Source organism: Perna viridis, chromosome 4 (assembly GCF_037379345.1).
Source record: "Perna viridis isolate PV_CMFRI_1.1 ecotype Kerala chromosome 4, ASM3737934v1, whole genome shotgun sequence".
NCBI lineage: Eukaryota > Metazoa > Mollusca > Bivalvia > Mytilida > Mytilidae > Perna > Perna viridis.
This window is the reverse complement of record NC_142448.1, coordinates 3,308,016-3,336,007: the sequence shown is the minus strand read 5'-3', so window position 1 is coordinate 3,336,007 and position 27,992 is coordinate 3,308,016. Positions and strand designations below refer to the sequence as shown.

At 34.1% G+C, this 27,992-nt stretch overlaps 1 protein-coding gene across 1 annotated transcript in view; it reads right to left on the bottom strand.

The window, feature by feature from the left end:
- LOC148618469 (uncharacterized) overlaps positions 1-27,992 on the bottom strand; it is a 53,034-nt gene that overhangs the window by 7,453 nt on the left and 17,589 nt on the right. The window contains exons 15-34 of the mRNA XM_088577451.1: positions 27,184-27,396; positions 25,327-25,457; positions 24,793-24,979; positions 24,352-24,452; positions 23,516-23,641; positions 22,818-22,926; positions 21,353-21,528; positions 20,974-21,127; positions 20,542-20,645; positions 18,802-19,208; positions 18,339-18,533; positions 11,151-11,422; positions 8,239-8,402; positions 6,043-6,267; positions 5,142-5,229; positions 4,035-4,191; positions 2,730-2,862; positions 1,456-2,355; positions 771-991; positions 91-274 (exon numbers count right to left, since the gene is read on the bottom strand). Coding sequence (XP_088433577.1) covers positions 91-274; positions 771-991; positions 1,456-2,355; positions 2,730-2,862; positions 4,035-4,191; positions 5,142-5,229; positions 6,043-6,267; positions 8,239-8,402; positions 11,151-11,422; positions 18,339-18,533; positions 18,802-19,208; positions 20,542-20,645; positions 20,974-21,127; positions 21,353-21,528; positions 22,818-22,926; positions 23,516-23,641; positions 24,352-24,452; positions 24,793-24,979; positions 25,327-25,457; positions 27,184-27,396 — 4,247 coding nt within the window. The remainder of the gene's footprint in view (positions 1-90; positions 275-770; positions 992-1,455; positions 2,356-2,729; positions 2,863-4,034; positions 4,192-5,141; positions 5,230-6,042; positions 6,268-8,238; positions 8,403-11,150; positions 11,423-18,338; positions 18,534-18,801; positions 19,209-20,541; positions 20,646-20,973; positions 21,128-21,352; positions 21,529-22,817; positions 22,927-23,515; positions 23,642-24,351; positions 24,453-24,792; positions 24,980-25,326; positions 25,458-27,183; positions 27,397-27,992) is intronic.

Genomic DNA, 27,992 nt, shown 5'->3' with positions numbered 1-27,992 from the left:
ATACCTCGTCACTTCAAGTGGCAGGGTATAAAGACGAGACAAGATACCACTCAAAACATAAAAATTGAAGAGCAACCAGTCAATGTTTACCTCTTCAAACTTGACTGTATATGAAGGAGAGAACGCTCCCAAATTAAACATGTTATTGTAGTTGTTATACTGTCTGTAGGACCAGGGATCTCTGTTAGTATAGGCTATCATCAGGATGAAATACAGGAAAAATACACAGATAGCTATCTCCTTAAGTAAGGAATACATGGCTAACTCATGTTGTCTGAAATAATTAAATATATAATGTATTTATCTAGACTTTAACTGTGGATAAATTTATGAATTTACATGTACCAGTTATGTAAAATAAAAAGTATTTTCTTTGCTGTAAAGTATAATGTGATGATCAATAATGATAAACAAGCTATCTTCATATATAAATAACAATGCTAATTCTATCAAATAATAGAAATTTAGTATAATCCCTCAAAGTATACATACAATATGTGGACAGACAAACTGACTGACAAATGAACAGGAACTCACTGATGAATATGATATGTCCATCACACTTTTTGTGTGTTATAAACCCATATCTACTAAAGAGCGAAATGCAAAATGTAGCTTATGTCAATTGAAACAAACAGTTAATTGAAGTTTCATAAAGAATTGCTTTCAGCATTTTTGAGGCATTGTAGGAGGTGGGATTCATGGACAGACAGCAAATAGACGATATTTTTGTACTATAATATATCATGCCTGTTAGTATATAAACTGACCTTTCCTCTCTCGCAGTTTTTAAGAAATCCAGCTCTGGAGGAAGTGGTGCAGTAGACTTTAATTTTTCTAATTCTCTCATTTTATCAGGGTTTTTTAGATCATCCTCTGTTAGATGTGTATGTAGCCATTCTTCTCCATCCTCTAACTGTTTCTCATTCTCATCATCATTGGCCTCTGGTTTTTTAATGAAAATGGCATAAATCACAGCAATAATGATCACCTACAAACACATTCAAAATACTTCAATAAATTAATGGCAAAGACCTTACTAGACTTATATAAAACAGCTTATTTGTTCTTTATAAAGTAATATTGCTGGTGCTGCTAGCTTACAAGCTTGCCTGATGCCACTCCCAGTTTTTTCATGCAAGTGCTTTAGTTTTTGTGTGCTCCTTTGTTTTTTTTATCTTTAATTCTATGTATTTAATTCTGTTGTCTATATTGAGTAAATGAAGTGTCTGTGCTTCTAGATTTCATTTTTTGGTCATGGCTTTGGATTTTGATGCTTCAATACGTTTTTGCCAATATTTATCTTATCACTTATTCCACTATGTTATCCAATCTGTTATGGTTAAATATGGTTAAATAAACTTAAAATTGCTTTTTTTCAGAATGAGTAATCAGGTTACTGCATTACATTAAACAATTTTTTTCAGTACTCTCTAAAAGGCGTATAAAACATACCTTTAAAGGTTGTGAGAAGAAAATTGATTCAAAACATGAAATAAAGAATGATATAAGCCATTCCAAAGACTTCTTAGGGCCAAACACTCCACCAAACTCCACTGTAGCCCAGAATGCTACTGCAACAGTACAGAATGACAAAGCATAGCCTATATATATCCCCCAGTATGGCAATTTAAATGGCTTTTTCTTTTTGTCCTCATCTTTCTTAAGTGTCAAAACTTTTGGAACTGGATTAAGCTCAGCAGATGGCTTTTTGACATAATTCCTTGGAGGAGATCTGGTTTCAATATTTTTGACATTTTCATCTTTATTTTGGTTGTCATCTTTATCTAACATGTCCAATTCATTTTCAAGTTCTATTTTGACAGCATTAGCATCTAAATCTGATTTCTCTCTCCTTCTGGCCTGTCCGACTATATCATTCTTCTCTTCTTCAGCCTGTTGTTCATCCATTGCTTTAACCTTCTTTTTGAAGCAGGGTAAACATAGAAACTTACTGTAGAACCTATACAATAGTCTTTCCTCTACCTTTTTAGGAAAAGGTTTAGAGAATCTGAAAAGAGCTACAATCAGCAGATTTATAGGTAATGACATCAATCCACTGACTATTCCAATATAAAGTCCTGTGGGAGTTATAGTCACTGGACCTACACCATATTCTTTAGGATTGGAACCTTCATCAGCATTATAAAAAGCAATACTGGTACACATAGTGGCAAACAGCAGAGATAAGCAACAAGTCAATCTTTGGATTCTTGTAAAGTTACTCTTGGCTGGACGTTTGAATATAGAGAACCAGAGATGACCATCTGCCAAGCTGTACTTAGCTTTAGTCCAAAATAAATAGTTAAAACTGGTGAGCTCAGCTCGCCCTGCTACTGGAATCATTCTGTCAATCTGTAAGTACAAGAACTTGCGCAGGTATGATAAAATGTACAATAACTGAAAGAAGTGTTCCTCAAAATCTCCTGGTTAAATTTGAATTCTAATCAAAGTTTTAAAGACCAAAGGGCAATCAATGATGGTACTTGATCTAGAAACTTTCAAAGCACATGTGTACTGATAAATAGCATAAAAAATGGAGACTAAGAACTGTTAGACAGTAAGGGTCACATACTTTGGACACATGTGTGTCCCAAAAACCACACTGATGTGGTGAATAGCAAACAAGAGATTAAAAATAAAATCTATAAATGTGACCAATTTGTAAAAACTATTATAGTACTATTTTAAATCAGATGAAAATATGCATGGAATAGAATAATACTCACTAGTCCATCATCTTCATCTAGAGACAACCAGTTCTCACAAATGAAGAAGTATTTATCCCCTGTTTGCAAGTCTTCTATCTGCATCCTACTAAAATACCATTCTGGGCTACTTCCCATGTTGTCATGCCAAATCCTACAGAGTGTGAAAATATAAAATCATCATTTTATATACTTGTAAGTTTATAAATAGAAAATAAGGGTTATTTCCGTTGATCACATCATGAATTGAGAAAATAGAAAGTATGTTCAAACTACTATGCAAAATTTATGGAACAGTTTTTTGTCGTTCCCTCCGCAGTGACATTTATGGGAACACCGCCTGCACAAAGTCCAGTGCCCTAGACCTCTTAGCCTGCTAGGCTATAAAAATTATAGCTTTCACTGGCCAGGTCTTTCCTCCTCTTAGGATTAATCTAGGGTTGTAACTTTGTACACAATGTATGGTAGTATGGGACAGCTCAACTAGGTGTTACTATGTATAATAGAGGATCAAATTAATGATGCATGTCAAAACAAATCAATATTATACAACGTCTCAGAATGTGACGACTCTATACGCTACACTGCTCAATCAGATCAAATTGATACAGGGAAGATGATGTAAACATATAGAAGGGTCTGAAAAATTCCCAACAATGTTAGAACTGTCAAATTTGGGAAGCAAATATTTTGTCGTTCCCTCTGCAGGACTCAAACTCGTACTGCTGTGACATCTATGGTAACACCACCTGCACAAAGTCCAGCGCCCTAGACAACTTGGCCAACTAGGCTATAAAAAATATAGCTTTTGCTGGCCGGGTCATTCCTCCTCGTAGGATTAATCTAGAGTTGCAACTTTGTACACAATGTATGGTAGTACGAGACAGCTCATCTAGGTATTATTATGTAGGATAGAGGATCAAATTAATAATACATGTCACAACGAGTGGTCTAGGGTGCTGGAATTTGTGCTGGCGGTGTTGCCATAGATATCACAGCAGTATGAGTTTGAGTCCTGCAGAGGTAATGACAAAAATTTTGCTTTGCAAATTTGACAGATCTAACATCGTTGGGAATTTTTCAGACCCTTCTATATATATATACCAAATTTTGATAAAATGGATTTTATGACCTGTCAAGGCACATCAGCCATCAGAAAGATTATCACTAACAATATTAATTTGGAATTATGGTTATTGGTCTTCTTGAATGTGCTCTTTATCCACAAGAAGTATATGTAGAGCAATATTACACACATAAAATCATCCACCTGTACAGTACATTAAAAGACAATTAAATTATTGTATAATAAATAACAAATGCTACCGTAAGTGTGTCAGTTTCCCAAGTGGCCGGGGTACAGCCAGTACAAAGCCATCAATATTAGATGCCTGAAGTACAGGTCTTTTCTCATCAGCCAAGTATCTGGGTGCAGTCTCATCCTGATCTCCAGTCAGTATAAACGATATTTTGGCTGTTGTACCTATATTGTCATATACATCACATTAAATACAAGTATATGAAGGCTATAATAGACAGTTCCATTACTTCAAAATACATCTATTTAGGATATAACAAAAAAATGGAAATGGAAAAAAATGCTAGTTACAATCTGATATAAGCCTGTTTTGTAAAGAACATATTTCAATCCAAGAGAAAATGCTCATCAGCAAAAGAGCGGGCAGTATTTTTAAATCATAACGAGTTACAAAAGTTAAATTAAACGATGTTAGCTAAAGAATAAAGATTCCAAAAGTTATTAAGTGTCAGTATCTGTAAGAATCAGGCAGTGTGTGAAACATGGCATGACAAAAACCACCATTTTGATAGTTTTATTTGACTTTTTTCAGCATCAGAATCAAGGAAAACAGACAAGAATTTTCATATCATACTGGACCATTGAGTTTTAATTTCATTGAAATGCACTGAAAATGAACATTTTTCTAAGATTCTATTGAAAGATTTCTGAGCACAGACAGTGATGCAGAGATCAAATAATGGTCTTCTCCAATAGACAATATCCCTGAGTGATATTACATTGTCAGATTGGTGGGGTTTTGACATGCATGTTTCTGATTTTTTCCATTTTGCCTGATTCTTACAAACACTTACACTTATTTCTTTCCAATTTTGCATCTTCTATGTTAAGGTATCCTTATGTTGTAGTAATGTCACTAGTGAACTTCAAACATTTTTTTAAATTTGTCATTGATTTTGTGGGAGTCTTCCCCTACTTTGGGAGTGTAAACAGGTATGATACTTTATTAGAGTTTAAAAGTGAATATGGTTTAGTATGAAAAGAAACAGCGACGTTTAAATTAAGTACACATATTCTTTGAAATTTACAATATACACTGACAAAAAGATATTAAACTTGTTTTATCTAGACTGTAACATCAAACCACACTCATATAGAATATTTGAAGTAATTACCAGCTCCTTTTCTTGCACCTGTGAATACCTGTAATTCATACAGGTATTTATCTCTAGGATCATTGTCTGGAAGTGGTGATGATCCTGCCTGTTATAAACAAAATAGTCTTGAATCATTAATTTGTGTATTTATTGAGTTACTCTATAGAAATTCAACAAATATCGCTTTAAGAGGCATTCATTGCAAAAATGAGCTCCAGCATTAATTTTTTTTTCTTTTTAGATGTTTGATTGGATAAATTGTATTCCCGGCATACCGCCTTGAACACTATAAATCATTACTCTGAAGACACATTACTTCACTGAAACTTAAATTAGCCATCTTTATAAACATTTGAGGTTATATATACATGTTAAAAACACACAAAACTCTCTTTTATTCCTAATTCAGAAACAGGTTACCTACAATATAACCAAAGTCATGTATTTCTAGAAAAGCAGAGGACGCTTACCCTACCAGTGCACCTGGTCCATGCTCCCAGTTTTTAGTGGAGTCTGAGTTCCTCATTTGCTTTTGTTACTTTGTATGTATGATCTTAGTTACTTTATGTTCTTTGTTGTGTATGTCTGTTTTCCATGTCTGGTCTTTGTCCCTGGAATGCATTCTTTTGATTACCGCTATAACCTTGGTTCTCTTGATTACTCTCCCTCATTACAATGTTGTACTGTTGAGATATTGATTGTAATGAAGATTTGGTTGATTAAAGTGGGATATGTATAAAGAAAGGACTACAGCAACATAAGAATTTGGTGTGTGTAGACTGAAAAAAAATCATTGTTTTTTTTCTACACATTGTATTACTTCTATCATTGGCAGTGTCTGAATTTTATATTGAATGGTACTTAAATGGATCTTTTCAAGGATTTAACATCTCCATCCAAAGATACATGTTTTCCTTACCATAATTCTATCAAGAAGATCCCTTTTACGAGCCCATATACACATCAACAAATACAGACACATCAGAGATACCATGGTGCAGAAAATAATGGGATTCTCATCCAGCTTAGTAAAAGCTGAATCATTCAGGTCTATTGTGTTCATGGGAACAGCAAAACCTGCAGCAAAGGATGTCAGATGGCTGGAGAGGCAGTGGATACGGTCTGGAGTTGATAGTGGTCCAACCTGAAAATAGTAAAATACAAAAGGATGTCAGATGGCATGGTAGGCAGTGAATATGGTCCAGAGCTGATTGTGGTCTGATGGTTGAAAGGACATGGTTCTGGGATGTTAGTGGTAAAATAAAGTAAAAAGAAGAAAAGCAAAGTCTTTGCTGCTTAAGTTGAGTTGATACTACTTGGAGAGTTAATCTTTTCATTTAACTGTTTTAAAAAGAACCAAAAAATCAAGGTTTATTTCACCTTCTCAATAAGAACACTGGTCTATAATTCTACAGGGAATAATCAAGGCTTACCTCATGTTCTTCATTAGACCACTTGTCAGTAATTCTCCAGGGAATAATCAAGGCTTACCTCACGTCCCTCATCAGACCTCTGGTCAGTAGTTCTACAGTGAGTAATCATGGCTTACCTCACATCTTTCATAAAAGCACTGGTCAGTAATTCTACAGGGAATAATAATGGCTTACCTCACATCTTTCATTAGACCACTGGTCAGTAATTCTCCAGAGAGTAATCAAGGCTTACCTCACATCCTTCATCGGATCATTGGTCAGCAGTTCCATAGTGAGTAATCATGGCTTACCTCACATCCTTCATCAGACTGGTGGTCAATAGTTATACAGTGAGTAATCATGGCTTACCTCATATCCTTCATTAGACCACTGGTTAGTAATTATCCAAGGAGTAATCAAGGCTTACCTCACCTCCTTCATCAGACAACTGGTCAGTAGCTCTACATTGAGTAATCATGACTTATTTCACATTCTTCATTAGACCACTGGTCAGTAGTTCTACAGTAGGTAATCAAGGCATATCTCACATCCTTCATTAAATCACTGGTCAGTAGTTCTACAAATAGTAATCATGGCTTACCTCACATCCTTCATGAAACCACTGGTTTGTTGTTCTCCAAAGAGTCATCATGGCTTACCTCACATCTTTCATGAGACCATAGGTCAGTAGTCCTCCAAAGGGTAATCATGGTTTACCCACCATCTTTCATCAGACCACTCCTCAGTAGTTCTACAAAGAGTAATAAAAGCTTACCTCACCTCCTTCATAAGATTAATGGTCAGTAATTCTATAGTGGGTAATCATGGCTGACCTCACATCCTCCATTAGACCACTGGTCAGTAGTTTTACAGTAGGTAATCATGGCTAACCTCATATCCTTCATTAGACTACTGGTCAATAGCTCTACAGTGAGTAATCATGGCTTACCTCACATCTTTCATTAGACCACTGGTCAGTAGTTCTACAGTAGGTAATCATGGCTTACCTCACATCCTTCACTAGACTACTGGTCAATTGATCTACAGTGAGTAATCATGGCTTACCTAACATCCTTCATCAGACCACTGGTCAGTAGCTCTACATTCAGTAATAAAGGCTTACCTCACATCCTTTATCAGACCACTGGTCAGTAATTCTACAGTAGGTAATCACGGCTTACCTCACATCCTCCATTAGGCTACTAGTCAGTAGTTCTACAGTAGGTAATCACACCTTACCTCACATCCTCCATTAGACCACTAGTCAGTAGTTCTACAGTAGGTAATCATGGCTTACCTCACATCCTCCATCAGACCACTGCTCAGTAGTTCTACAGTAGGTAATAAAGGCTTACCTCACATCCTCCATTAGACCACTAGTCAGTAGTTCTACAGTGAGTAATCATGGCTTACCTCACATCCTCCATTAGACCACTAGTCAGTAGTTCTACAGTGAGTAATCATGGCTTACCTCACATCCTCCATTAGACCACTAGTCAGTAGTTCTACAGTAGGTAATCACGGCTTACCTCACATCCTCCATTAGACCACTAGTCAGTAGTTCTACAGTAGGTAATCATGGCTTACCTCACATCCTCCATCAGACCACTGCTCAGTAGTTCTACAGTAGGTAATCATGGCTTACCTCACTTCCTCCATTAGACCACTAGTCAGTAGTTCTACAGTGAGTAATCATGGCTTACCTCACATCCTTCATTAGACCACTGGTCAGTAGTTCTATCCCACCATATACAATAAGCACTGAAGATACTGAGTCTGTAGACAGCCTGTTTATAAGCTGGTTCTGGAGGCAATGGTGGGGCTTCAGTTGCCTTAACTTTTTTTGGTTTCTTTGTCTTTGGGTAATCTGTGTGAAAAAAAAACTATTATAGCAAGAATGTTACCTACCTCTGCAAAATGTGAGAAATACACATACTGGAAATAAACTCATATATTAACTGTGTGCATTAGTAGGAATGGTTCAGTAGTTATTTTCTTTGGTATTATATATACACACCCCTTCCATAAGACCTGCTTATCTTTATATCTGTAAATCTAAGAAATAAGCAAAATGTGTGTATATATAAACTATAGATAAGGTGTAAAATTGTTGACAGGAATTAATGCCTTTGTTTTTAATGCATTAGCAATAATATTGAGGATAAGCATCTTTTCTTATTTATTTATTTTCATTATGCAACACAAAAAAAATAAGTTTTATAGTAAAACTTCAAAAATGCTGCTCCCTGTACCAAATCTCAATTTCACATTGAATGAAATATCCCTTTTTCTTATTATCAGCACATATAATATCTTTAAAATAAAAATTAAATTTATGAAGGAATGTTAACAAATCAGAAAAAAATTATGATCCAGTCAAACAGTATGACTTCTATGGCCTATCTAAGTAATGGCAGCCATGTTTGTCAGTTAGCTGATAAAAAAAAAACACACCAATTCTAATTAGAATACACTAAGTCACATTTATACCAAGTCTTAAAATGGTCAATTAGTTTCAAAGGAAATGTAAATATAAAAATAACTAGAAATATTGTGAGCAAGCTCACAAAAAAAAATACCACGCTTTGAATTGACACAAATGTACAACACATGTTGAATTATCTCTTTTATTCATCATCTGACAGTAATTAGAATCCATCATGCACATGAACATATGATACCTAATCTTCCTTTAAAATTTCATCAACATCCCTTGAGCAGTTTAGGCTTGCTTGGTTTTAACATGTGAACCCCTTAATTTGAATTATCCCCCTTTAGTCCTCTGACAGTAATTACATTCCTTCATACCCATCTACATAAGATACCCAATATTCCTAAAAATAAAATCGAGGAATTGTTTTAACATGAAAAAAACTCTTAATTTAAAATATCTTCCTTTGAGACCTCTGACAATAATTATAATCCTTCAAGGACATCAACATATGATACCCAACCTTCCTACAAAATTACATCAAAATCCCTTGAGCAATTTAAGAGGAGATGCTCTTACAAGAAATGTGGACAGATGGACAGACAGACAGATGTACAGATGAACAGACAGGGTGAATCATATGTCCCCCCCAAAAAAAAAATTGTTTGTGGGAGGTATAATAACAACAAAATAGCAAAAACAATGTAAAAAAAAGGACAATGACACGAAAATGAATCAAATGAATTTCAACAGTTTCACCATTGAAAGATTTAAATCTCCGACCCTCATGTCAGCCTTAGTTTGAACCTAATAACTTTTGTGACATTTAAAGAAACAGCTGTTTGACCCTTTGGTCTATCTTTAGTAAAAGCAGCCACATTTGTTAATGGATGAACATCAGTTAAGGAACATTTATTCCAAGTTTGGTTATAATTGGTTAAGTAGTTTTAAATGAGAAGATTATGTTAACAATGAAAAGGGATATGACAGGGACAGACAACAAAAGATGTTGACCAAGACAAGTGGGCAAGTGTGGACACAATATTTGGTTTTTACACACTTAATATAATGAGAAAAGGTATGGTGTATATGCCAAAGAGACAACATCCCCACCAGGATGAAAATGTCAGCCCAAGGCCACCCATTGATCTTCAATGAACTACCAGGAAATCATCATACCACAGGGCAGGCTGCAGCTGGCCCCAAAACATTGTTTTACACATGTTCAGTAAAAAGAGTTGCTTCTATATACTGAAGTAACATAAAAAATAAACTAAAGGTGAAAAAGAAACAAGACATACAGAGGTCTGAAATTCCTGACTTGGGACCAATCTGACCATAAATAAAAAAAGCTGATTTTTTTTTGGCATGGCCCCCTTCTGCCACTTACATTGTGGAAACCATAAGAGGTATCTGAAATCTGATTCAATGCCTAATTTCCCCTTTGAGCCCTTTATTTTCAAAGCAGTTGGGACAAAAATCTCCAATAAACTGTTATCAGAGAGATATGTCACACATGGACACTGTTAATCAAAAGTTGATATAGTAACAATTTTATATATTATTGACAATTTATCATATCCAAACAACCATTTAACAACACCTAAGTAGAAAGAATTCCTGAGCCTACAGTAATGTAAACATCAAAGTCAGTAGACTGTGGGGCATATGTATGAAAAAGTTACTGAACTGTGAAATATTAAGCAATACATACCAAATACAATCGACCTAGTACAAGTCATGTTTAACCGACAGAAAACTTATTAAGAAATTTCAATGTCAACAGAGCCTGACTGCAGGAGTTAATGGATACAGAATTGAGATATAATGATGCTAAATACATACCTAGCATAAGTCGTTCAAATTAAAATCACCTAATCAGAAATTTAACATTATGATCACAACTTGGACACAACTGCCAAAGCCAATGACAACATTGGAAAAGAAATACCTTAGTCTTGCCAGGTGACACAAAAACTATTTCAAAAGAAACAGAATGTCCCAGAGAAGCAAATAAAAACTTAAGTAAATGGAATAAGAATTTAGAATAAGACATTGATAATATAATATGTTTTGTGATTAGAATTACCTCAATGTAAGATTTGTGATATACAGGCTATATACAGGCTAGGTCTACTGATTAAGTTATTAACCACTAATTCTCAACAATTCATTGAAACTTACTTGTACAAGCTCTTCTCTTCCACTTAGATATCTTTGTAATATCCACATTTTTTGAATCCAAATCATTGTCATCCATCCAGTCTTCATAATCATCATAATCACTTTTCCAAAATTCATAACACATGGTTGTATAGACAATGGTTGTTGTCGTTGGTTCGGTGGTTGTTGTTGTTGGTGGTAGAGTAGAGTAGTACAACCAGTAATCAGGATCATCTTCACTCATATTCATCAACAGGTGCTTGATACCTATGTAATATGTTGTTGTCTCATTCCTGAAAATAATAAAATGTTTCACAGGGTGCAGTTATATACGATCATAGGTCGAACCTTGAACAGCTGGGGTAAGTATGGACACATCATTCAAACTTTACACAGCTTTGAATTTTGATTTTGATTAACAGTAGATATTTGACACAGGAAAAGAATTTAATCAGAACTAAAGTGGTCACTTTTTGCCCCTTATTGCAAAATGTTTCCTGTCAAAACCTCCAAAATCTATCCCAACCTTCTTTGGGGGTATTGCACCTTGTGGTACAATTTCAAAGTGATCTATTCTCTTTTACTTATATTGTAATCAAGGAATCAGAAAAAAAAGTTACATGTTTATGGCCCCTTTGTGGCCCTTTATTCTTACTTGGCTCAAGTCACAAGCCCTAAAATAAATTCTGGGCTTCCTTTCGTGATGTGGCACCTTGTAATATAATTTCTCAAGTTATTGGCCAGACATATGGAAAATGCTTGTTTCAGAAATTAAAACCACTCTGGCCATTGTGGTATAGAATATTGAGGAAAAATATTATTGGCATCCCTATGCTTTACTTGACTAGCATTTTATGAAATGCTTCATTCTAGTCCCTTTTTCGACTCTAATTTTTATACAGTTCATGCCATATCCCCCAAAATCAATATTAATTTTCCTTTTGTGGTTTGGAACTTCATTATAAAATAAAGATCTACTCACTAATTTTTAACTAATCACACAAAAACAAGTGGATGATGACAACACAAAAGATGACAACATAAAAGATGACACTGTACCACACCATTATATGACCTCAAACTTTTTTGAGGTCATATAAAAAGAACTACAAAAACTAAATTGATACCCCACTCCCCCATTCAATAACATACACCTTTTGACTACGATATTGATTTGGATCACAATTTTAAATAGAAGGCGCACATTATAAGTTGACCTATGTAATTAAGATACTGTGAAAGTTGTACGAATTCCACACATTGATGTTAAAAGGGTTACTGATAATAAGTACTTCATGTCCTCATATCCATAAATGGCATAGTCCATGTTTTGCTATGGGAAACCTCCAAATCTATTTGGATCAAACTCTAAAAAAAGTAGGTACACAATGGGAACATGTAATAAAGATTCAAATAAAAGTTTCATTCTGTATATCGTTGTCTGTTTTCAAGATAAAAGCTAATATCTGCATAAATTATCTTTCAAGAGCAATAAATTTTATCATATTGGTCAACAAGATTTTGTGTTCCAGATGACCATCAGATTACCTATGGGAATGAATTGGCGAACTGTTCCTACATTTGTGATGATTTCAATTTCCCCACATTGTAAACTTCTTCCTTCTAAGTCGCAACATACCAACATTTCCAGCCTATGGAGTATACATTTCACAAAGTCGAGTCTGTGAGCTGTATGACACAGATATTATCAAATAAACTTCTTAATCAGAGGTAAGTTCTGTCTTTTTTAATATCATCACTACAGAAGGTTTATGATCCTCATCAAAACTTGATTGACTGACATGAAATCAAATTACTATCTCACAGATTAGAGAAGATATCTTCAATTAGAGTCCACATCTTACAAGATTTACAACCAACCAAACTTGACACATACTAGCTACAGTGGTACAGCTCCTTTGATATTACAGAGCAAGTCAAATGAGTTTGTGTGGACACTATGGGTGACTCAATGGCAATTCTATATGAAGACATGGTTTTTATCTAAACATTTATTTTCACATTGAGGTTAATTTAAGCCCACAGCAACGTCATAGTCAGCCGTTTGCTTGTTTTCTGTTGTTCTTTGTTCCTCAAATAGCCCATTTCGTCACCATATGTTTTTTCTTGACTATGTAAAATCCATAATTTTAGAGCAGATTGAATCTCGGCAGATTCCAATGATCTATGTTTTCTAGATTCCTGGTCATGTAAGCAATTATATGTGAATCTCTGGACATAAGCTTTTTCGAGCACTAATTTAGGGTATGATCCAAATCATGTAATGCCTATAACAATAATGTTTGATGCATCCTCCCTTTTCTGCTCACTATTGCTCATACAATCCTGTATTTCAGTCTCCTCTGTGATATTTGATAAAACAGTTTCACTCGGAATATGTGATGACAGCCACTGACTCATCATTTAACCAGTACAGTCCATGTGCCCACAATGAGCTCTCTTTAAACAGACCTGCAGTAATTCCTTTAGTCAAAATATCTGCAAGGTTTTGATCAGTTGGACAATATAGCCATTTGCAATTGTTAGTCAGCTCCTAGATTTCATGCACACAGTTCGCTAAAAAATGTTTAGTAGACTTGGTCCACTGAACCACAATACTGCTCTGACCAAAATATGATGTTGAATTGAAGTGTTGAACTTATATGTGAAGATAATCAGGTACCTACTACTACTGCCATCAACTTAAGTCGAGGGAGTGTCAGTTGTTTCAGTGGTGCTACTCTAAGATACACTACTGATCCACATGTATTTCGACTTGCATCTGTGAAAACATAAAGAATGAGTGGTTCTGATGTCATATTATTGTTGAAGTAGTATCTCTGAATCACTATTTCGCCTGCCTGTGTGATGTCTTTGGCTATTTCTGTCAAAAAGTACTAACTACTCTGATTTCCTTGAATGCCATAAATATCTGCCTAACAGTCTCCTGAATCAGGGGTATGAGGAAATACGTCTTAAAAGGTCTCTTACAAAATTCTTTTTTAGATATCAGTCCTTAGTTGAAAAACACTGTTTATTCTAAAACAATGAGTAATGACTGTTTTTGTAAAATGTTCTTTGAGCTGATGTGACTGCTGGTTTACAGATTATGAAAATAGCATGCAAATGCTTTTTAATCACCACTGGTATAGTCACACCACAATGGAAGAAGGAGATTTAGTGCACTGTAAAACCTAGATTTAACCCACCATTTCATCTGAAGTGCTTGTACCAAATCAGGACTATTGCAGTACCAGCTGCTACAATGGTGTAATATCTATTTTGCCAGATTTATTTTGGACTTGACTTGATTATGAACTGGATTAATGTTCTGTAATTTTGTTGTTAATCTTATTTCTGACACAATATTTCATCAGTTTCATTATTCTGTAACATTTCAGGAATTTTCGTTTATTTGTCTTGATCTACTACTTATTCGCCTTGCACTAACTCTCTTACTTTTTCATTGTTGGAAGTCCATGACCTCAAGTTAATTCCTGTTTTGATCATCATGCTCCTAGCTTCTCTCAAGTATTTCATTGCTTCACTTTCACCCTGTAGGCATAAAAATGATATTGTCTACATATAAATCTCATTCCATTATTTGGGTATCTTGGTCCTGTTGAGTTCAAGATGTTTGAGAAGTGTTGCATTTATTATGAACAGTGAGCTCGTGGTGCTGAAAAGTACTGATTTGAATCTGTATGCCTGAAATAGACTATGCTGATCTGATGGGTTGGATAACCATAAAAAGCGGGTCATGTCTATTATCTTCATGCAAGCCAACATGAAGGAAATCTTTCTCGATATCTGTAGATAAAGCTACTGGTTTTAATCTTCATAAATTACATGTCAAGTCATTCAGTTTTGGCTGGGGGTATCCATGAGATAATCAATCAAACTTGGCTGGTCAAACATTTGACGACAACTGCAGTCATAGACTATTCGGATTGGTGTCGTGCTCAATTCCTTTGTTACTGGGTGATAAGGTATATAGTGAATTTTCTCTGGGGTCTGCGCATTTGTGTCAATTTTTTCTATAAATCCTCAACGTTCCTGTTCCTTGATGATGTCTCTGTACTTTACAAGTAAATCTGGGTGCTTGCTTAGACATCTGATTACATTTTCTGTTTTGTGTTTCATTGTGATTATGTTTCCATTGCAATTTTGCAATATACTTATTGTCTGGAAATTCGATTGATTGATTTTGGTACATTCTCAAAAATATGTCACCTTCATCATCAGTTTTATTGCTATTTGTCCCAACTGATTCTAACTTCCAAAACAACTCCATCATGCATTCTTCTATTTTGTGGCTTCTAAGTGTATTGAATAGGAGATGTTCCTGATATATATCTGTCATATTTCACCAGTCCTGACAGAAAGTATCTGATCTTAGACTTTTCAGCACCATAAAGTCCTCTACTATGTACCAGTAATAATCTGCAAGGGATATCTCAAATGAATTGTCTTGTGTCACTAGATGCACTTATTTCAATTCTCATAAGTACTTCAAATTACAGTCTAATTTACCGACGGTTCTGTAGCAGCATGGCTATTGTTGGTACTACAAGTACTTTGATGGGTGACCTCTTTCCGTCGTCTGCTTGTAGGTATACTGTAGATTTTTCTAAATATCTGACATTGTTGGTTTTACTTCCAAATGATGACTAGTGTATCTTTTCTGTACCTTTTTTGTTTATTCTAAGTCCTTTGAATACTTATGAAAGATCTCTGGGCTCCTTCATCAAACAGTAGGTGGGTATCTATGGTCATGATTTCTAACCCAACTGGCACAAATAGTGGTTTTAAGTAGCACATTGGAGCATCTATCAAGTGATTTGTCTCAATAACAAGAATCTACAGTTTTACACTCATCACCAGGGGCTGATCTAGGATTTGAGTTTAAGGGGGTGTTAATTGAATTAAATGCAGTGCAAAGCAAGGCAAAAAATGTTATGGAGCCAAAACTTTTTTTTCTTACCGATTTTGGGGGGGGGCATACGCCAGGTACACCAGTCCTTGGATCCGCACCTGATCAATTCCATTTTATTGTAAATTGTAGCTTCAAGCTTGTGAGGTTGTTTCTGGATGGCATTTGAAGTAGGGCTTTTATGTATGCTCCGTGACCTTTCCTGAGCAAGTTTAGGGCTTCCATGTAGATAACATTAGTTAAAGCAAACACTGTTATTGATTGCAATGCTTCTCCAGTGAGTTGGGCTTTCAGGTACTTAAAACATTGAACATCTCTTAACGATATATTTAGATGCACAGCTTACTCAGCTGCCAAAAACTTTGCAAATCCAATATGTTGTTGCAGAGAGCTAGGAATGTGAGTTTTGGTAGGCAATGAGTACTAGATCTTGAAGAAAACGTTGAGTGTGTTCAATGTAATGGGAACCTTTGTTCCATTCTTTTAATGTAATGGGAACCGTTGTTCCATTCCACAGTGACATTTGGGCTTCGATAACTTTTACAAACTTATGCATCTCCATGACTCTAGTCTCCAGGTTTACAGAATGTTCATCTGAGTCCATGATTTCTTGGTCAATGTTCTCTGTATCCGTCACATTCATGATTTGTTCATTAAGTTCCTCCAAGAATGTCTGTTTCTTAATCAGTCTCTGAGAAATGACTATCACTTCAATCCTGTTGCAATCTTGTATGTATCTTGCCTCTTCAAACTTTGAGCAAAGTTTGGTAACAGGGCTCCTGTTTCCATACCGAATGGACTTCAATCTTTCTAGTTAAGTCCTGGTCACTGCTCCAATGTGTAGACACTATGGGTGAATTGACGGCCATGCTATACAAAGACATGATTTCTATCTAGACAATTATTTTCACAGTAACCTTCACTCCCCCTAAGCCAACATAGTTGGCCAAAGTTGTTGCGAGAAGTTGTACAATATATTTCCTGGACAATCTCAACAGTTAGGTCATATGATTCACTACAATATTTTCTAAATTACAATTATAAATCACACTATCACCATGTGAGGGCTTGAAATTGCATAGTGATGCATTTTATTTCCTTTAAAGTTTTCAAGTAAGTTCTTGGCATGATAGTTTTTTGCTTAATATCTTGATTTGTTATATCAAGCTCAAGTTCAAATGTTTCAGTGTTTTTGATTATATAGTTGGTATTGTCCAATGTTTCACGGTGATTTTTCATTATCTTAATTTAATCAAAGTCTTTTCAATTTCAAAGGGAAGACCTTGTATTTCTTCTGATTATTATTATTCTTTTTTTTTGTTTTCTGCCGCCCGATTTCCCCGCTTGTGATTAAATCGTATTGCCACAAAATTTTGACCATCTTTTGCAATCTGAGATAAGACTTTGGAATTAACCCTGTGAGACGTGATCATTTGTCATTCCAGAGTTATCTGCCCCATAGCGGGAAAACTAATTTTGTAAAAATTTCTTAAACTATTATAGGTACACATAAGCAGAAAGTTCCAAATGTTCAGAAACAGAGGGCAGTACTACTTGACAATGTTTCGAAAAAATTTGAGGTTTCCCTGGTTATGTGATTTAGTGACTTAAAATTTGGTTGGTCACTTAACATTAAAACCATAAATCATACAGACTGGGACCTTCACTGTTGATCGTAGATAATTTGTTGTGTGTTTAAAAATGTCAAAGGTCAAAGGTAACTGAAATTTGACCTTGGCCTTGTTATGGGGTGGACTTGAAAACGGTAACAGACAGAAGAAAATGACGGACACATAAAATGTGAGATCTTCATTTGTTATGTAGAACACTAAGCATTTTAATGTAGTGTTTTGATGTTATAGCCCGAAAACGAGTATTTTTGTGATTTTTGCAATTTTGGGCTTATAAGTCACAAACCGTTGCAGATAGAGGTGTACTGTAAATGACAAAGATGTTCAGAATAACAAGCTCTACAAGAAAAGTAGAGGTGTTCATCCAACATTTTCGAAATTGTAAGAGACATGGCCAAAAAACTGATTTTTTATGCTATTTCAACAGGATCAGTTAATTTTTTTTTATACACTTCAAAGAAAAGTACCAAAGAACCATACGTTTTCTTGACCAGGAGCATAAATGCTACCAGGACATACCAAGATCAAAGGTCAAAGGTCAAGGTCATTTGTTTTAATGGTCAAAAACTGGGTCTGGAAATGGTTTTTTGCCATTTTTTCCAATATGGTTCAAGACAGAGAATTAAAACTACTTCTTACTATTACCTGTTAAGAAAGTTACTAGTGTAGAAGCAGGTATATCTGTCTGGACGTTCATTGATGTAACTGGATCGATCAGCAGTTGTATCATTCTCATAAACCATTGTATCTAAGTAACTAAGCATCTCTGCCATAGCTTCATCTGTCAGTGGTAGCGTACAGTTAAAATCATAGTCGTCTGTAGTTGGTGCTGATTCAGCTCTATAATCAACAGAAATGTCTTTAGCATTGATGATAATACACAGTCTGATGTTTTTTTTTTTCTGAATCATAATCACAGACACAATCTGTCTTATCCAAGTACATTTAATAGTTTTATTACTGATGTACACTTATAAAAAAACAATAACATACTCAATACTGTAAGCAAAGACTTAATGTTCCTCTCACACTAATATCTGATAGAGTTTCCATTTCAATTAATTTATTACAAAATTTCAGGAAATAATAAAACTGTGTAAAAACTTACTTTATGAAAACATACCACTCGACTGGTTTCAGTTCTAAAGCAAACTCTGTCTGTGTATCATTTGTATTATTAGTATTGGCTAACATTTGTTCTATATAATCTATCATATCTGTTACATTCAATATCTGATCTAGCTTAATATGCAGGGAACCAGTATTCTCTATGTCAACACTGTGAATAACCATTGGCTGGTTCCAGTCTCGTGTGATGTTTCTCACAATGTCCACAGAGGTTTCATAATTAGTCCTGTCAACAAATATATCAAACATCTGTGCATTATCTTGGACTGGTACTTCAGCTCCACTATCGTTACGATACTTCAATGACACAACATCACTAGAAATCTTTTGCTTACTACCAGCAGTTGTATCTGTCCATGTGTATACATTAACTGTCTGCCGCTCTGCCTGCAAAATTGAAATAAATATAAAGTCTATGAGTGAACTATAATATTATATTATTACGAATATTGATGAAATCGTCATGTAACAATATCTTTAATAATAAACCAACCCAATGCAGCAAAGAAATAATGAATTGATCAAAGATGTCTTCAGATAAAAAAAAAGAACACAGAATGAAGCGGAGACTACACTCAACAATATAAAAGGTGTTCCAAAAATTTATAAAGAAATAAGTGTATCAAATTCATATTCATCATGATTCTCAATCTTTCTAGCTCTATCTATGATCTCAGCACCACTTGGATCTTTGTTCATTTACGGATTTGATGTCAAATTGTCTTGTTTTATAATATGAGTTTTTATTTCAGTTTACTGGGATAAAGCCATCTGTTTTGCACTACTGAAAATATATGGAATCTTTTCCCATCTGTTGAAATATTAAATTTAAATAATTGACCGTTGACCATGATCATGTTTTAGGATTGAGCTTACCCAGCACCTCATCCATTTTGTAAACAGAAAATTAATTGTTTCTCTGAATACTTGCAATATTAGGTGTATAGTCTTCATCATATGTATCTGAAGATGTCCTTGACCAAAACATCTCTCATCTGAATTCTTTGTCTTTATTTTTTCTCAATTTTTGATTTTCAATAGACATGAAAATGGGGTTTCAGGCAAAATGTAAGCTAAAATCAAATTATGTTCTGAAACTCCTGTGTTGGCCTAATCAGAACCAGGCTAATATCGTTCTTAAACCAGTTATTCTGTATTGGCTTGGTTTGGCAATTTATACTACTGTGAAAGTACTTTAATTTGTAAATACCAATTTTTGTGGATCAAGGAAACGACACAAGTTTGTGGATTTTTGAATTTATGGTTTTGAAGTTTTCAGTATACACATCAATGGGCACTGAATCTCATGGTTTGGCCAATTCATGAAAACCACGGAAAATTGGTACTCCACGAAGAATAGTACTTCCACAGTTTATGAAAGTTATCTAACAGAATATTATAGTAGTTATTTATAACACAGATTATTACAGTGAAAGTACACAAATTCCTGAATACCAATTTACAAGGATTATGGAAGATACACAAGTTCATGAATTCTTCAATTCGTTGTTTTGAGGGTTTTAGTAAACACATCAATGAGAATCTCCTTTTCATTGGGAAACAAGTTTCGTGGTCTGACTCGACCACGAAAACCACAAAAATTGTTACCAAATTTTTCGAGAAGAGTCTAAAATGTTGTCTACAATATTGGTTTTAGTCTGTAACATTTTACAGAAAGTCAGTATTGACTGGAAGACCAATATAATTAGACATGCAGTACCTCCATTTCCACTTGGTATGTTGTTTCATTGCCTGTTTCACCAAATATTGACTGAGACTTGGGTTGTAAAACACTTGAATGGCCACCAACTTCTAGATAAGGGTCTAAAACACAAAAAATAATTAAGTACTAGATGGACATCCTAACAGTTTTGATTGAAACTACTTGAATTGATTGAATTTGCTATGCATCAGTTCATGCATTCAATATACAAACTTTGTAAGAAAATTAATAATAATAAGTCTATCTGACATGACCCACATTTAAATTATTGACAGAGCCTCTGATTCTCAGCCTAATCCATAAATCATTCTTTGTTTCTCATCAATGCACTATATTGTTTATTTCTTCTGTAAAATAAGAAGAAATAACAGAGAAATACATGTATGAAAGCATTTATCTGTCATGGTTATGAAGTTTTTATCAACATACCGTTGTTAAGATTGATAGTCATTCGTTTCCTCAATGTTATATTGAGTTTAGGAGATTCTAAAACAGCATCTTTCTCCCCTACCACTTTGTATTTAGATATGGTCTTAATTAATTCTTCTTTCTGTTCTTCTACTTTCAGAAATATCTCTTTACCCTACAAAATACTGAGTCAGATTAGTATCAAAGGTATGATGTATTTATAGTAAAGTATGGTTACTTATTGATCAAACTATAAACCATTTGCTGCACCTGTATGAAGTAAATGATTATAAATTTCTGAAATTCTTTGGGAACATGTATTTCTTAAGTTAATATATTAGATATCATAATAGAAAGAGTTTTGGTACAATACTATGTAGGCCAATAACTTGAAGCAAACCTTTGTTTTTTGTCTATTAAGTTCATCCTGAATAGCTTGGTACTGCCCTGCAGTAAGTGTTGTGGTAGAGAATGGTGATGGTGTTGTAGCTGATACTTCATAGTACCCATTATACAAAGCTGTAGACTGGTCCTCAGCTGATTCTGACATAAATCCAGCAGCATGCATCATGTTACCTGTCAGAAGAAAGTCACTTTTAAGCCATACTTCAATAATACAGAGAAAAGAGAAGAGACATTTGGTAATGAATATGGATACAATACTAATTTTCAGTTAATTTGAAATTTGAAAATTTCAATTTGAAAAAAAAAAATTTGTTTCAAGCAAAAATAAATTGTTTACCTAATAAAAGTGACCACCATGGTCTCATTGATATTCAATATAATAATGATTGAATATCTAAAGCCTCAACCATATACTCATTTATATCTAACTTAATTATGATTGTATCTCTATAGTGTTCACCATAATCTTGTTGATACTTAACTTAGCTATGAGTGTATATCTAAAGTCTCCACCACAGTCTAATAGATATTGAATTACTAGTTCTTACCTAAAGTCTCCACCATAGTCTCATAGATCTTGAATTACTAGTTCTTACCTAAAGTCTCCACCATAGTCTCATAGATCTTGAATTACTAGTTCTTACCTAAAGTCTCCACCATAGTCTCATAGATACTGAATTACTAGTTCTTACCTAAAGCCTCCACCATAGTCTCATAGATACTGAATTACTAGTTCTTACCTAAAGCCTCCACCATAGTCTCATAGATACTGAATTACTAGTTCTTACCTAAAGCCTCCACCATAGTCTCATAGATATTCAATTACTAGTTCTTACCTAAAGTCTCCACCATAATCTAATAGATATGGAATTACTAGTTCTTACCTAAAGCCTCCACCATAGTCTAATAGATATGGAATTACTAGTTCTTACCTAAAGCCTCCACCATAGTCTAATAGATATGGAATTACTAGTTCTTACCTAAAGTCTCCACCATAGTCTCATAGATCTTGAATTACTAGTTCTTACCTAAAGTCTCCACCATAGTCTCATAGATCTTGAATTACTAGTTCTTACCTAAAGTCTCCACCATAGTCTCATAGATCTTGAATTACTAGTTCTTACCTAAAGCCTCCACCATAGTCTCATAGATATTCAATTACTAGTTCTTACCTAAAGCCTCCACCATAGTCTAATAGATATTCAATTACTAGTTCTTACCTAAAGCCTCCACCATAGTCTAATAGATATTCAATTACTAGTTCTTACCTAAAGCCTCCACCATAGTCTAATAGATATTCAATTACTAGTTCTTACCTAAAGTCTCCACCATAGTCTAATAGATAATGAATTACTAGTTCTTACCTAAAGCCTCCACCATAGTCTAATAGATATTCAATTACTAGTTCTTACCTAAAGCCTCCACCATAGTCTCATAGATATTGAATTACTAGTTCTTACCTAAAGCCTCCACCATAGTAGTAGCAGTTTCTTCTCTATCGTCAGCAGACACCTGTGTTTCTTTACTAAGCAGCTGTGTATAGCCTTTCAATATCTCAACACTATCTTCCTATAATAAATGGCTTCTATGTGTTTATGTTTCAAAATATATTTATGTATTTGGCCATGACTATTATACAAAAGTAAAATAGTATTTATTTTTTTCTGATTTAAACTAGATTCTTTGATTCAATAAGCTTCAGTTTTATAATACATCATAATTCACCTGTTTCAAATTCTGAAGAGCTCAACAATAAATTCAAGATATCCAAGCCCTGATTATAAAACAATCCTTTAGAGAATAGTTAACAAGTTTTTTTTTTTTATTTTTTCAGGCTTAAAATTAATTTTGTTTGTTAACCCTCTCCTTATCTACACAGATCCTACCCAAACCATGTCATTTTTATCTCTATTAGATAAATTCAGATAAATTATTGAAATTTAGGCCTTAATGAATGCATAGCCTTCAAATTTTTTTTCAAAAGGTGAATATGGTAATTTTACTGTGGGTTCAAACCGTTTATATATGTGCAGTATATTTTGCTATTACAGCCAAATAAGTAATATGGTTCACTGTGCCAGTATAAAAGAGATAAAGTTTGCCAAAAAAAGGTTGGAAATTCAGTTGCCATCTTTTTGGTGCTACACCAGTATTTTACCTGAGCAGTTTCTGACATTTCATTTTCTTTCTTGGTCAATTCAGACAGAGCTGCAGCAGTGTTCTGAACAGCTTCTATTGAGGCTGTTGATATTCTCTTAAATCCACTCAATATAGCTGCTCTGGTCTGTAAATCAAATAAAATACATATTATAAAAATACAAAAGAAATTAAATCAAACAAAAACACAACATGTAAATATCATGTATTAAACCTTAAACCTTAAAAAGAAGTTTAGATTAGAAGTAGTGGAGGTATAATGACTAACCTCAGTCCTTCAAACATGGGCAGTGGAGGTATAATGACTAACCTCTATCTTAACAGGAGCAATGGAGGTATAATGACTAATCTCTGTCCTATAAACATGAGCAATGGAGGTATAATGACTAACCTCTGTCCTTCTAACATGAGCAGTGGAGGTATAATGACTAACCTCTGTCCTTCTAACATGAGCAGTGGAGGTATAATGACTAACCTCTGTCCTTCTAACATGAGCAGTGGTGGTATAATGACTAACCTCTGTCCTTCTATCATGGTATAATGACTAACCTCTGTCCTTCTAATACTGTATGATGACTAACTTCTGTCCTTCTAACAAGGTATAATGACTAACCTCTGTCCCTCTAACACAGTACAATGACTAACATCTGTCCTTCTAACATGGTACGATGACTAACCTCTGTCCTTCTCACATGGTATAATGACTAACCTCTGTCCTTCTAACACTGTATGATGACTAATCTCTGTCCTTCTAACACTGTACAATGACTAACCTCTGTCCTTCTAACACGGTACGATGACTAACCTCAGTACTTCTAACACAGTATAATGACTAACCTCTGTCCTTCTTACACGAGCTGCTTCACGCTCAGCTTTAAGTTGTTGTTCTAAAGCCAATCTGTCTGCCTCAGATAAGTTTAAGGCTTGTGTTGAAGCAACTGAAGTACAACATAATATTACTAAGTCAGTAAAAAACAAAGATATACACTAATATACCGAAAACTTTTATTTTTTGCCGTGAAAATGAGCATAAAATAGGATTGAAGATTTTTTTCAAATTGTACATGAATAATTTTTCATTATCTTAAATTTTCATATACAGAAAATATATGGAAAAGTTATGTTTTTTATTGTTATCTTACTTGAGATTTATAAGTCGATACTACAGATGTATACAAATTTTTAATGAGTTAATCCATTTTTAATTGATTTACTGAAAATTCATATTAATTTTATCTTGGAAGTAATTAGAGGGTCAAGGAATTACAAATAACTTACTTGTGGTAGCAACAATATCAGCGTCTGATGGTGCAGCATCTGATTCTTCATTAAGAAACTTCCCTAGACATTTGGCCACTGGAGCAATCTTTATATCTGCCCCAACAAACAAGTTATTGACAATTCCTGTTTCACTGGTAGCATTAGCTAACATATCAGAAACATCTTGCTGATTTGCTGGGTCAACCTAAAACAGAAATAGACATGATCATTTTATAATTTGCAAAACCAGAAATCATTTTTTGCACTATATATATTTTGATTTTTTTGTCATCAACAGGTGAAAAATTAAAAAAAAACAAAATAAAATGGTATATTTTCTTGCACCATAGGTGGCAAAATACATAACTCAGTTAAGTCATAGTTTTGTCCAAAATTATCCTTTGTAATGTCAAAGACCAAAAGTTGAAAATAGGAGAAATAAAATGACAAAAGGACTCCTCAATGTTATAACCCACAAAAATCTACAAAGTCTTATGTTGATGTTTCTCCTTGTCCAATCAAAATGGACATTCTTTTTAAACTGATACATACCCTAACATAGTTCAAAGCATCAGCAAATGCACCAACTTGATCATAGGCTCTAGCTATAATTTCTACCATGTATCCATTCTCTGCAAGTCCATCTGGAATTGGGGTCTCTGATCCATAGTTATTGGGATATCCTGTTCATTTAAAAAAAACATATTGTTAAGTAAAATAAGTCATATATCTCAGGATATATATAAATATATATATATCTATATGTCACATTAACATTCAGGAAAGGTGCTTTAAAAAACTCTTATAACAAAATAATCAGATGTATTTTCTGTGCATATCATTAAAATATGTTTATCATATTGAATGTTTGACTTTATAAATGATGTTCCATCCATCAATAAAACACAGCTCTAGCTATTTACATAGGCCATGCCCACAGTTATTGGACTATTTTTATTGATCACTGTGTACTGCCTATTTTCCTTCCAAAAATTAATCCTCAATACTGATGAAATAAAATTCAGTAAAAGAAACATATCAAATTTATTTATAAAAAAATGAGGATTTCAATTATGATTTTCCATTGTTGTGTAAATCCTTTGACCTCAGCATATGTCTAAAATATGCATCTGGTCAACACTTTTACATGTCAATATAATAACAAAATTGAAACATTTAACTCATAAATAAAAAAACAAGTCCTAACAAATAAAAAAATAAACATTTATTTTGAAATCACCAAAACATATGGACTAAAATATTGCATCACCCACAATATCTTATTTGTTCATTAGTTTATTATGACATATTACTGAATAAATATTGTAAAATATAACTAAAATCAACAACAGAAAAAAAAACACTGAAAGAAAGCTTGAACATTTAAAAAATGATTGATCAGAAAAGTTGTTTTTTTTATATTCATTATCACAATGTACATGTACACATTTGGGGGTATATGGATACTGGGGATACAAAATCATGGCGGTATGGACTGAAATGTTGAAGCAAATACCTACAATGATGAATGACAAAAAAATATATATTGAAATGCAAAATTAAGACATGAAATAAGCCCTGAATTTAGTACACTGTACGGGCACTTGCTGATTTACAAAAGCAAAGATATAGAACCAACCATGAAAAGTTCAGACAGTTCATGGAAATAAATACTAGTACTACATGACATTTCTGTTAAATAAGAGACCCCTCTAAAATGTATGCATACCCCACCAACTGATCAGAAATGCCTACTTAATATTGGATTTCTTATAAAAGGCTATATTAAGGTATATTCCTTCTCCCCTATCTGCACTGAGAATTGTACCCCCAGTCAGCACAAGCAATATTTGGATTTTAGCAATTAGTAATGGCTTTAAAATTCCAATTTTTTTTTTTGTTTCTGTTTTAGATTGTTCAAGTGGGCTCAATAAAAGTTTAATGAATTATTATTGAAACAAATCACAGGGAAATGAATGAGAATTAAACATTTTATAATGTTAATTTTATAATGACCCCACACCCTGAACAATTGATATGTTTCACCACCACAAATACAATATAAAATACAATTGATAATCATAGAGTTCCTTGAAATATCTATCTCATTTCTTTAAACCAAGACCTAAAAGTTCACTTTCCTGTGTCTGTACTGCCACAATTTTGTATCCTCGGTATCCAAATATCCATAACCCCAAATGTGTGCCTGTACAAGGTGATTATGCTAAACTATCATAAGTTTTAAGTTTCTTTACACAGTGCTGGCAAAATTTGATAAAGCTTTGAAAAATTGTTAACATCAGAAGTAAAACACAGAAGACACAGAAAAGGGAAGCATAAGCTTCTATGGACATTCATTCAGGCACAAATAAACAGTATCATAACAATTAAATTATGTCATAAACTTACTTCCTTCATGAAACCAGACATATGGCCTATCATAATCTGATCTATATCCAAATTTATATAGCTTGAAGTTCCATCTATCCTCATAATCATAAAAACCTCCTGTCCTTACTGAGAATTTAGTATCATAGGCCACACCCACACTAGGGTTAATGTTGACATAAGCATTGTGAGACTCAGGTTTCTCGTTTATATAGAAGGTCTTCTGGGCCCAACCTGCAATATGTCATATAAGCTAAATAGCTTCTTTCCAAATCCTACCATCAGTTTGTATGTAAATGTGTATACTGTATTTGCTTGTGATTATATACTTGACTAAAATATGTTTAAACTAAATATGTCATAATTTACTCCATGTATTCGATATAAATAGTTGGTACTTCAGACATGTCCCATTTTTAGCACTCTACACGTTGACGTATTCCCAAACAGAGTAGGGAAACGCTCTTGGACCCACGAGGGGTCTGGGAGTAGGCCAGAGCATCAACACAGCAGCCGAGCCTCTAGTAGGACATACTCTGACCGAGTTCTTTGGTCAGGTATCCTGAAGGCTGGGCTCCGCCACCAACACCAGTTGGTTCCACTAACCCACTAATATCGACAGTGAGAGGCCTGTATTGGTATTCATGGTCAAAAACCCCCAATCATGTGTCCCATTTTTGAGGTTAAATTTTTAAGAGACAAAGTGGATTCCACTATTTAATTGCATATTCCTTTTATCACAAAGGAATGAGGCATTATTTTTTTTGGCAAAAACTTACTAATAAATGATCTAAATGGGTAAAACAACAATTCAGTGAAATCCAAAAGAA